This window comes from Quercus robur, chromosome 8 (genome assembly GCF_932294415.1).
Source record: "Quercus robur chromosome 8, dhQueRobu3.1, whole genome shotgun sequence".
NCBI lineage: Eukaryota > Viridiplantae > Streptophyta > Magnoliopsida > Fagales > Fagaceae > Quercus > Quercus robur.
The window spans coordinates 42,619,958-42,632,818 of record NC_065541.1 but is presented as its reverse complement, the minus strand read 5'-3'; the positions used below and the strand labels follow the sequence as shown (position 1 = coordinate 42,632,818).

At 29.8% G+C, this 12,861-nt stretch overlaps 1 protein-coding gene across 1 annotated transcript; it reads left to right on the top strand.

Moving 5' to 3' along the window:
• The first annotated feature begins 7,954 nt into the window (after positions 1-7,954).
• Positions 7,955-11,923, top strand: LOC126695568 (protein ACCELERATED CELL DEATH 6-like). The gene is made up of 4 exons (XM_050392376.1): positions 7,955-8,097; positions 8,208-9,113; positions 10,232-10,764; positions 11,104-11,923. Exons 1-4 carry the CDS (start codon positions 8,055-8,057, stop codon positions 11,722-11,724), a joined length of 2,103 nt encoding a protein of 700 aa, XP_050248333.1. The 5' UTR covers positions 7,955-8,054; the 3' UTR covers positions 11,725-11,923.
• Positions 11,924-12,861: the final 938 nt, after the last annotated feature.

Genomic DNA, 12,861 nt, shown 5'->3' with positions numbered 1-12,861 from the left:
TAACAATTTTCTAACATTTTTCATCAAAATGTAGAGCATCCCACTACTACATTAAAAGTTGACTTGTCGAATGTTGACAATGTGGTACACTTGGTACATGTTATTCAAGAACATTGTTGTATTTTATTTTATGTTATGATGGGTCAATTGCACATGGTTTTTTTTAATAGATTAGTATTTCATGCCATGCATATCACAATGACCTATTATCCATGTTTAGTGTATTTTTTTTTTTTTTAATAGTTATTCTCGTCTTTTCATTTTCAATTTAAGGAACTGAATTATTGCTTATTATCCTACCTCCAATACCCTTAAAACTAATTTATTGGGTAGTGTATTCCATTCAACAAGCTCTTCCCTAGTAATGAGTTCATTAACGATTTATATATTCTTTTTTTTTCTTTTTTCTTTTTTAATTTTTTTATTGTGTCGTGGTTCATGGAAAAAAATCGTACTCTTCAAATTTTTATTTTCAAAATATTAACTTTATCATTTTTTTAGTATTTCTAAGAAAAACATCCAGAGTTTATATTCTTTTTTCACTACTGTAATTATCGAACTTATCAATAAAAATAAAAAGTAAATAAGGAGGACTTAGGGGCTGTTTGGTAAGAATATTTAAATATAGTTTTTTGTTTTGCAATCCATAAAATGGTAAATCCCACACTTGAATTTATTGTTTGTCTAATATTATTAAAATATAATTTTCAAAAAATTGTATCATATCTTCCTGATTTAAAACAGGATTTTGAAAACGGTTAAGAGGGTGTTTTTAGGATACAAAAAATGTTTTTAATGATATAATTGTAAATAAATTAAAAACAATGGACACCACATACTAGTTCAAACTCTTTTATCTCTTAAATTAAGGAGTTTATCTTTATCATAAAAAGAATTCTTACACTTCAAATTTGAAACTTATCATTAAAAAAAAAATGATGAGCTCTATTCCCTTATCATTATTCACAAAAAAGAGTTGTGGGGATGTAAGCCCAAATATATATTGGGCATTGGGTCTTGTCCGAGGAGGTATAGTGGTCCGAGAATAGATCAATAATGAGGAAGAAGTAAGACTTTGAACTTCACGAGCAAGTTATGACTATAAAGACTGGGAGGGGTAGGCTAGGAGGAGTATCTCCTCAGCTAAACGAAGAAGGGGTCAAAAAGTGTGTTCTGTCATTTAGAATGACGTTTCAAGAAGTTCTATTAATAAAGATATGCACTACGAACGTACAGGACAAATGGGAGCCAAGAAATATCTAAGAAAAAGCTGCTACCACGATATTGAATGCTCTGCAGTTAACTCTTTGGCCGCATTTATGTGGAAAAGACCCCTAAATAGTGCTGTCTTGGTCGCCCCAACTCACAGAAGGCTTGTAAGGGTGTCCGATGGGACAAACACTCAAGTAGTGGCTTGGACGATCGACAAGCGGAGTGCCAAGATCATTCAAAGGAAGATATATAATGTAAGAGACCCCTGAGGAAAAGGAGATCGAAAATAAAAAAGAGAAACACTATAGTAATCAATAACTAAATTTGTAATCAAACTTGCGAATTAATATATAAAAACTGATCTTCTTGGACTGTGCCGAGAACAGTTTTCTTTAGATTAAACTAGTCTATTTACATTTTATTGTCATTTGAATCTACTTTATTTGTTGAACGATTCATTAAAGCCCAATTTTTCAACTCACTCTCTACAAATTCATTGTATTGGGCCTTTTGGGCTTAAGTTCATTTATCCTTTAGGCTAGAGACTCAAATCTGGTCCTTACAAGAATAATTTATAGATTCTACACATTACTTTTTGTAATTTAAAAAAAAAAAAAAAAATCTTAAAAATAGAAATGGTCTCCCAAACAATTATTTTTGTTTTTAGTATTTTGTAAATTATTCTTAAAAGTGGGAGCCAAACACGTAAATTATAAAAATTATTATCTGAAAACTAGTTTCAAGTTTAATTTTTTGAAAATTGTTTTTATACTGTTTTGAAAACAAAAACAAAAATCCTCCTAACAATTAGGTCTATGTTACACGTATTATAAATTTTATTTACAAAAACTTTTATGTTAATTTTTAAATAAAATTATAATTAAGAAACTTATTTACTATTATATTATTAATATGGCACAACCAACATATATTTAAAATCCATTATTTTTACTTTTTGAGATGCAAAATCAATAATTATGCTTGTTTGTATTTAGATTTCACTAATATCTACTTTTAAATCTGATTAACTTTATCCATTCTGATTTTGAAAACTTCTTTTTAAAAACATCTATAACAAATTTTGTCAGTAAAATTACGTAAAAGATCCAAGCATCTGGAAAATAATTTAGTCTTTTTATAAAATCTATAGTTTTTATATTATTTTTTCGAAGATAATTATGATTATTTTTGTGGTTATCCTTTTGTTATCCTATTTCATTATCGTCTAAGTCTTTTGTTATCCTATTTCATTATCTTCTAAGTGTTTTGGATGAAGTTCTATTTGATCTATAAGTTTTCATATGAATTTTATATTATATTTTTTTATATATATTATTATAGAATTATCAAGAGATATAATTTACGATTTAATTTTCTATTCTTCTTTCATTTTTTTTCTTAAGTTTTTTATATTTATATCGATCTTTTTAGTAAGTATTTATAATTAAAAAATATTTAAAAATAGAAGGAATACTATTGACAATATAAAATTATAATAAAATAAAATTTAAAGTATAATATATTTAAATCTAATTTATGATAGTCACTATTGTAACTTCACTTAATAATAGAATAAAACAATAGTGTAAAATTAACCAAATAAAGACAGATTTAATACATAACTTGATGAATCAATTAATACTAACCAAACTAAGATTAGTTTTATACAAAAAAATAAAATTAAATATCCCGCTTCAAGCCTCTTTTTAAAAGATAAAATTTTATTATTTTTAAAAAAGAGTTTTAATTTTTGGGTATGGCAATGCATGATGAATGAAATTTCCAATTTTGATCATTTAGGTGCATAGAGAAATAAAAAGTAGATTGTTTGGTATGTAGTCAAATGGGGGGTTGCATGACTAAAGTTAACAATCTATTGTGTGAAAGACCTGTTTACAAAAATTAATACATTTAGTTGCTATGGGAAACTGATCATGAAGGATGATTCAACAAGCTTACTGGAATTTCTTCTTTTGTAGAAAAGAAAAAATTAAGATTTTCAACTAGGTCGATTTTTTATTGACACATAGTTTTGTGGCTTTATTGGGGTGGAAAAGAGACCAAACAACCCATTTATGATATTTTTTTTAATTATTTATTTTTATTTTTTGTTACCATGAAAGGAATTACAAAACAAAAGATGCCTACTCTAATTATTTATTTTTTTTTTCTTTTCTGGAAAGGAACCTACTCTAATTCTTGAAGGTACATATTGTCCTAAGTCAAAGAAAATTATTTACAACAAATCTATCTAAGACTATGCCATCTTCTTTGAACTTGAGTAAAATCTTCCAAAATGATTGAATTTTGCTAGTTTGGTGACCTGCTTCCCTTTAGACTATCCTGCAAAAGTATGGATTTTGGTAACAGCCTCTCCTTTTTGCCAGAGGATCAGCCTTTAAACACAACCGTTCCTTGCCTACACTTTCCAAAATGCTAGCCCTCCTCTCTTTCTCTTCTTGTTTATGTGCCCTTGTTAGAATATTTGCATGTGAGTAATGTAGTTGATTAACTAGTGAAATCTCACATTGGATGCTAATGAGAAAAAATAATGGTTAATTTAACATAGTTAAGCTTATATACTTATTGGATTTAAGTCTTTGTCGGTTTAAGTGTGTCTTCATATGTTATATTAATTATTAACCATTTAGGGAACCCTGCTACCAGAATTAGGATATGCCAATATGGATCTTCTGTTCTGTGATAGTCTTCCTACTGCATTTTTGTTGTTCCATGATTGTATCCTTCCATGGCAATGGCCTAAGTGGCCTAAACTGGCATTCTAATTTTTAAACTAAAATTTTGGGACTTTTTTCTAATAAGTACTATTTAGCATTTTTCTAAGATTTTTCATTAGGGGCGGCGTTAGCTTTGGTCCAGGGAAATATATATATATAAAATTTTTTTTGACCCCTAAAATAAAAAGTTGAACACCCTGACTTTAAATCATTTTTAAGTTCAACTGAAATAAGCTTGAATATGATTATTTTAACAATCTATTCTTGCAAATAAAGTTACAATTAATTTATACATTTGACTGAATCTGTGAGTATAGTGGCTGAATTTGAATGTGTTTTTTAATTTTTTATTTGTTAAGTGGAGATTGGGGCATGGATCTGTTAGTAGTTAACACTAAAAGACAATTAAACAAAGGGTGATTCTTAAAAAAATTAGATAAGGAACATGGGATAGGGGAATGATTGGGTGAAGACAAAAACAAATATTAAAAAAACAATTTTTTTTAATACAATCACAAAGACTAATATAGTTGTCAAAATTGAGTTGAATTGTTAAATAAAAGAATTGTACAGAGTAAAGACATAAACTAATTGATAAAAATATTCTAAGTAAAAATAATTAAAGTTCACTAAACAACAGTAATGAATTTTTTTAAAATCTGAGATAGAAATCTTACTTTAGTTTAATCTAAGTGGGACAAAATTGGCTTCTACCATTTTGGGCAAAATAAATAGCATTTTACCCCCTTTCCCAAACTAATTAGGGAAATGCATCTTTTTTGAAAATCGACTTTCTCAAAATCGAGTTAAGTCCTGTAATGACGTTTTTAAGAACCTATAGTGACGTTTTTAAGGACCTATAGTGGCGTTTTTGAACTCAAGATCCATGAAATCGAGTTATATGTAAAAAATTGCATGTAACTCGATTTAATGGAAATCGAGTTACAAAACGTCACTATAGGCTTCTTAAAACGTCACTATAGGCTTCTTAAAACGCCACTATAGGGCTCTAGGATTTTTATTTTTTTATTTTTAAACTCGATTTTAAAAAAGTCAAGTTTCAAAAGATGGGTATTTCCCTAATTAGTTTAGGAAAGGGGGTAGAATGCTATTTATTTTGCCCGAAAAGGGCAGAGGCCAATTTTATCCAATCTAAGTGTATATATATGAAATTCCCCCCCTAGAGACTTGACTTAAACCCGACCCTTGTCTCTTGATCCCATCAAAACTTGTACTTATGAAGTGATCATCATGCCAAGGGTGCATGTTGGTATTGTATTTAGAAACAATAGATTTTTTTCTAAGATTTATTCTTAGCAACCATAATTATATTAAGAAACAATATACGAAATGAACTTATAATTTATCTCTTTTTTTCTTTCGAGTACCATGGACAAATTTGTAATAGGAAAATCACATAGACTGTAAGATTTATCTACTACTCAAGATTTATTATTTTATTAATCCCCAAGAAAAAATTTGCCTGCTATTGTATTTCATCAAAATGTAGAGCATCCCCACTACTACCTTAAAAGTTGACTTGTCGAAGGTTGACAAAATGTTCTTCAGCTGTACAAGTTATTCAATGATATTTTTTTTATTAAATTTTATGTTATGGGTTAATTGAAAATAAATATATCATGCCTATGCACATCACAATGACCTGTTTCATCAATATCTAGCGTCTTTTTTTTTTTTTTTTTTTTTTTTTTATAGTTATTCTGGTCTTTTCCTTTTCAATTTACTTAAGGAACTGAATTATTATTGCTTATTTTCCTACACCTAATACCTTTAAAACTAATTTATTGGGTAGTCCACTCCATTGTACAAGCTCTTCCAAGTAAAGATTTCACTTTCCTCTCCAAAAAAAAAAAAAAAAAAGTAATGATTTCACTAATAATATATTCAACTATATCCAATCATAATATTTTCCTTTCTTTTTTTATCCAGTTCATGGAAAAAGGCATATACTCTTCAAATTTTCAATTTCAAAATATTTAGTAAATAAGGAAGACGTCAAGAGTTTTGTAATTTAATTGATACTTTTTAGTATTTTCAATTGAGACATTCAAAGTTCAAATCTTACTCCCACCATTGTAACTATTGAATTTATTAAATGAACAAAATAATAAGGAAGACCTATGTTACGCATATTGCAAATTTTATTACAAAAACTTTACCAAAAAATAATAATAATTAAGAAACTAGTTTATTAATATTATAAATAAGTACTTATTTATAATATTATTGATATGGCACAAACAACATAATTTTTTGTATGAAAAACATAAGTTGTTATGTTAGTTGTAACCCTTATGTATTAGGGTAAGTTCAATACATTTTCATTTTAATCCTTTATGTTTTATTTCGTTTTCATATTAGCCTTAATGTTCATTTCTTTTAGTACGTACTTTGACTCTCAACAATATATTTTTTTGCTTACAACAATGATGTTCATACATTCCATATTACTTTAGAATTAGTATTTCATAAATAGTTAGGTCCTTTTGTAGTGGTACTCTGATTATATAATATACTTTGTAGTGGTACTTTGATTATATAATATATTTTAAGTCTATTTAAAAAACTCTATATATTATTTTCGTGTTTGTGTGTTTTAATAAGTATTACTGTTTCCTTAAAATAAAAAACTTGAAGGCATTTATTGATCAAAATATTAATTGAAATGGTTACGAGATAGCCAATATGAAAATGGAATTAAACATGAAATGTTAAATTGAAAATTTTGAAGCGCAAATGGCCAAAATGAAAACAACCACATATTTAAGGGGCCAAAAGTATACTTTATATATATATATATATATATATATATATATATATTCCAAACTGGTTTTGAGAAAAATTACTTCAACTTATTATGTGGTCTATGATCCAATTGTCAATGTGTACTTTTAGTTACATGATCTATTTACTAAATTATGTGACTTGTTTAAAAATATATATGCATGCATGCTTTTATAAATCGTTACGTAATAAGTTGAAGGAGATTTCTTTGAATCGATTTGAAGTAAATCATTGTCTTATTTTGATCCCCCAACCTAGGTATGTCATTGATTTTGTAATAAAATGGATAATCACCTTTGGGATTTAACTTTTTCCTATAAGAAATCCAAATCAAATAATTTCTATTACGTTAATTCTTAGTCATTCATTGTTACTCTAAGCTTGTGTTTGAATACTTGAATTTAGATTTGAATTTTAAAGTGGTGGATTGAAATGTCTTAATTCTAAATCTATAAATATTGAAGTATATATGTCTCGTGGATTTCTAAAATTTTATGGCTTTAGAAATTATTTCAAATTCTAAAATTCTAAAGTTTAAAATCTTTGTTGGATTTTCCAAATTAAATAATTTCTATTACGTTAATTCTTAGTCATTCACTGTTACTTTAAGGTTGCATTTAAATACTTGAATTTAGATTTGGATTTGAATTTTAAAGTGGTTTGAAATGTCTTAATTCCAAATCTATAAATTTTGAAGTATATGTTATGAATTTCTAAAATTCTATGGGTTTAGAAATTATTTCAAATTCAAAAATTCTAAAGTTTAAAATCTATGGTGAATTTGTCAAATCCAAATCCTTGGCCATTTTTAAACTATTAAAACAAGGTATTTGAATCTTAATTACTCAAATTCAAATTCATATACCCAAATCCTGCTATCCAAATACATCATAAGTGATCCAACCATCTTTCTTGGAGAAGGTTGCATACTTGCCTTTCATTCAGGTACGTCATAGATATCACCCTTAAGATATTAAAATTAAAAATAAAAATGTCAAGGTCATGCGTGACAAATCCCCTTTTTCTTTCTTAGTTTCAATTTTTAATGAAAAGGTAGTGTATTTTTATTGAGAAATCGAAAAGGTAGTGTTTTGTATTTCATTTAGGAACCGAAAGTGGGCTTACATCAGGTTGCAATTGCATTAATACCTCCTCTATGACATGGGCCATCTCCTCCAACTCCAACTACATACTGACATAAATTCATTCTCATTTTTCCAATAAGCGTGTGTAATAGTGTGTATGACAAATACCCTTTACCCATTTGCCTAAATTGTGTGCTTACCTCTCTCGTTGGACATGGAAAAAACTCCTGCCACGGAAGCTGAGGACCTTGAGATTGGTCTCTTCCATTCTCTTTACAGTTTACATACAGTCTAATTATGTACACTTTTTAAATTTGTTTTTTCAACAGTCCTAACATATGGTGCTAAGTTTTCTTTATGGCTGCAGAAAACCAATATTATGGACTTCCTTTGTTCCAAGCCACATCTGAATTCAGCTGCAGCGTGGTGTCAGAAGATGTTAAGATAGATGTAGTGCCAACACAAACCAGAATGGAGAGAAGACTGATCAGGATCGAACAATTAACCAAAAGATTCACTTCAAATCCAAATTCCAGCAGTCTGTTGGCGACAAGTAGTAGTAGTTCATCGAAGTCGACCAAAGAGCAGTCCTTGGATCACACTAATTCGGAAGAAGAGAATATAATTGGCGCACATAGATTCATGGATCTTGATTTTTACAAGGCTGTCATAAAAGATGATGTTGACGGTTTCATTGATACCCTTGAACGAGTTTCAACAGAGAAGGAACTATCTCTACGTGCTATTTTTGACCAAGTAAGCCCCTCTGGGAACTCATTGCTCCATATAGCCGCTAGCTTTGATAATTGTGACACAGTGAGGCTGATAGCTAAACACTCCCCATGGCTTCTTTCCAAGAAAAATTTCAAAGGCGATACGCCACTCCATATTGCTGCCAGAGCCGGATACCTAAACACTGTCATGAAGTTATTGGTTCTCAATTCATCTGAGCCTGAGGCTGAGAGTGAAAGCACAACTTTTTTATTGTGTTTGAGGGCTCAAAATGAGGAGGGAAACACTGCCTTGCACGAAGCTCTGATAAATGGGCATGAAATGCTGGCCTTTTCTCTAATATACATGCTCATGCAAGAACCTGAACCGCTGTATTATTTAAATAACAAGGAAGGGAAGTCACCATTGTATCTGGCAACTGAGGCTTGTTTCTATGGTTGTGTCAGTACTATGTTGGACCAAATAATTAAGTATGACAACCAATATGGAAAGCTACAAGGAAAGTCACCTGTTCAAGCTGCCATTATGAAGCAGAATACAGGTAAAATTATTGCTGCTATTAACTTTCAACATGGTTTAATTTCTATTTCTGTTGCTGATAAAGGCCTATTTAATTAATGGAGCTATGGAATAGATCAGTATAAACACCCTTGCCAATGCAGTTCTTTGACATCAACGGTCAAATTTTCCCATCTCTAACTATCTATGCATAAGAAATAATATATATATATATATATATATATATATATATATATAAAAGTCACCTCATTGGTAATAGCAAAATATCTCCAACCTATCCTTAAGATTGTAAATGATCAAGTTGTTTATAAACAACTTGTATTTAGTTCGATAAAAAGTTCGTTCATGTTTATTTATTTATAAACAAGTCAAATTTGAACCTCAGTTTTATGCTTATTTAATAAAAAAGAAAAAAAATAAAAATAAAAATCATGAACATGCTCATGAACATTAGGGTCTAATACAAAACAAATTAAGTCGAGACTTCTTTATGAGCTTGGAAATAAGCTTGATATGAGTGTGACAATTAAACTCATATGTTACTAAGAGAAAGTAATTAACAGGAAACTGAGATTACTCATCCAAACTAAATAAGTTTGATATGGGCTTAATAACGTTACCTGTGTTGGATTAAAAGCTCAAAACCTTAATATTGAGCTCGAGTTCAGCTTGATTAATAAATCAAGCCAAGTCGAATTCAAGCTTTTATATTTTTTGACTAACTCGAGCTCGAAAATCATTTATGGGACTTGGTTCAAGATGTCTGAGTTTGTGTCAAGCTTGAACATGTTACATTTATTATCGAACCAAACTTGAACACTCACTATTTGACAAAACTCAGCTCATTTATAGTCTTACCCTGTTTTATCCTAAACTTGCTCCCCTCCCACCATATGGGAGTTTTCTTCGATGAGACCAAATCATTTAGAATAATTTTAATTTTGGATAAATTTTTCAGTAAACATAGTTAGTTATTATAAATTTATTTGTAGGAATAGATTATTATTGTTATTATTATTAACTAAATTATTTATGACGTAACCAAACCATAAAATTGGGATCATTTCCTTTTCTAATTTTCTATCTACTGGTCCAATTTTGAAAAGAAAAATTCACACTAAGAAGTTTTTTAAATGGCAGATATTTTAGATTTGATACTCAAGAAGAAGCCAGATTGGATTCATTTACGGGATGAAGAGGGAAGGACACCTCTCCATTGGGCAGCATCTATTGGATACCTTGAAGGTGTTCGTCTCTTGCTTGGTAGAAATGCTTCCATTGCCACTGAAAGGGATAAAAATGGTCTCTTCCCAATTCACATAGCCTCCGCCAAGGGTCATGTTCATCTCATTCAAGAGTTGCTTCAGTATTGGCCCAATTCAAGAGAGTTGCTCAACCATAATGGTCAAAATATTCTACACGTTGCAGCTACAACTGGAGAACTTAATGTAGTGAACTACATCCTTAAAACTCCTGGACTTGAGTCGCTTATAAACGATACGGATAATGATGGAAATACACCCTTGCATTTGGCCACCATGCATTGGCATCCCAAACTTGTTAGTGCTTTTACGTGGGACAAGAAGGTGGACCTAACATTGATTAACAGTGAAGGATTAACAGCTCTTGATATTGCTGAATGCTCTATTGGAAACACGTTGACCTTTCGACAGGTATATGATTAGTTAGGATTAATTTTCTCTTCATCAAAACGTTTAGTGACCAAATCAATCATTAAAAGAAGAAAAAAAATTATTGCGACCTTTTTCAATAAAGATTTCACCACATGCATGAAACATTTACAAAAAGAATTCATTTACAGGATATGGTCAGTCTTTTAACAAAAGATATATATATATATATATATATGGATTGATTTCAATATTAGTGTTGTTTACATTAATAAAAGCCTCGAACATGATTTGAATAATTAATAACATGGCTTAAAATTGATTAATTTGCATAATCTAGGTTTAAACTAATAAACAAACTATTCTACGTTGTTGCATCAGCGACTGACAATGATTCCATTAAGAGCTGCCGGTGTGCCAAGAAATCCTAGTGCCAATGCTCGAAGACAATGTTTTATTAGATTGGAGGAACAGAAGACGGACATCTGTAAAGACAAAGTCAACACACTTCTGTTGGTGTCCACCGTTGTTGCCACAGTGACCTTTGCTGCTGGATTTTCAATTCCTGGTGGCTATAACTCCTCTGGCGAAGATTCTGGCACAGCCACTTTGATAACACACAACTTATTTCACGTTTTCATTTTTTGTGACACTATAGCAATGTATAGCTCCGTTGTTGTTGCTGTCACTCTGATTTGGGCTCAATTAGGGGACGTCCATTTAGTGCTTATCGCGCTTAAAACAGCATCACCACTTCTTGGAGTTGCACTTGCCACAATGTCTTTGGCTTTCTTGGCTGCAGTATACCTTGTTGTGAGCACACTCAATTGGCTTGCCAATGTTATTATGATCATGGGTTTGGTCTTCTTGGTGGCTCTTATAGCACTCTACTTCTTACTTTGGTTCCCGATGTCATCGAGTTGCCTTATATTGCGTTACGTATCTTACTATCCTTTTTGTCTTCTGGTACTGGTGGCTGGAAGTGGTGAATTGGTAGTGTGATATGCTTAATGCTTGAGTGGCTGCACTCTGTTGTCTACATCTTTTCCTGTAATGCTTGTATCGTGTACTCTTTGCTATCATTATATATGACTTTGAGATGTATTACGACAGTATTTTGTTTTTGTTTTGAGTTATGATGGAGATATCAACCTATCATATATCATATGTATACTATATTTGGGTTTAGAAGCCTCCATCAAATTGCAGCAATATTTTAGATAAAAACAATTGGCTTATTTGTTCTTATCTTCATCTTCTACGATTTCTAAGTTGATAAAAATTATAATTTGATTACAACTCTAATTCTTCATCTTATTATTAATTCATTTTTTACAAGAAGTTTCTTAATACACTATAAAAAGAATTACTACTACGTTCAGGTTTATTATTGTTTTTTTAGATGACCATGTGCAAGTATATCCACATATTCACAAAAAGTATATTTAGATTAGATAACAAGATATATATTATAATACAGTTTAGAGTTTAATGAAACTCTATTATAGAGCTTAATGTTAAAATCATATACACTACATAAATTGGATTTAAAAGTTGTAGTTATACCAAGTACATAGCTGCACCAAATTGCAATAGTGTTTTAGATAGAGTTGGGCTTAGAAGCCATAATTGCACAAAGTTGTTGACCAAATTATTACAGTAGTGTTTTAGATAGACACAAAATCACAATTGTTTTTATCAACTTTTTCTATATATCTCTATCAATTTTTTAAATAAATACAAAACTTGGTTGTTGATATCTTTTATTTTTTCCTTCACATTTTTTGCTAACATTGCACATATATAAGACTTCCTCCTCTCAATTTTTCTTTGTAACTTTGAGTTTATGTGTTGTTTTATATATATATATATATATATATATATATATATATATATATATATATTTTTTTTTTTTTTTTTCTTTTTTTTTCGATGCTTCAATTATAATTGTTCCTCATTTACGTCATTTTTTATTTGGCCTTTATTATATTTGGGTTGGTTTAATCTTCCTGGGTAGTTAAGCAGTCTGTTTTAATCTTTCAATCTCTTTTTTCTTTATGTGAAAAACGGTATTGCTTTATATCTTTTTTTGGGGTAATAGGATTTGAACCCATGTTCCTAAGGCTGCACTTGTTCTAG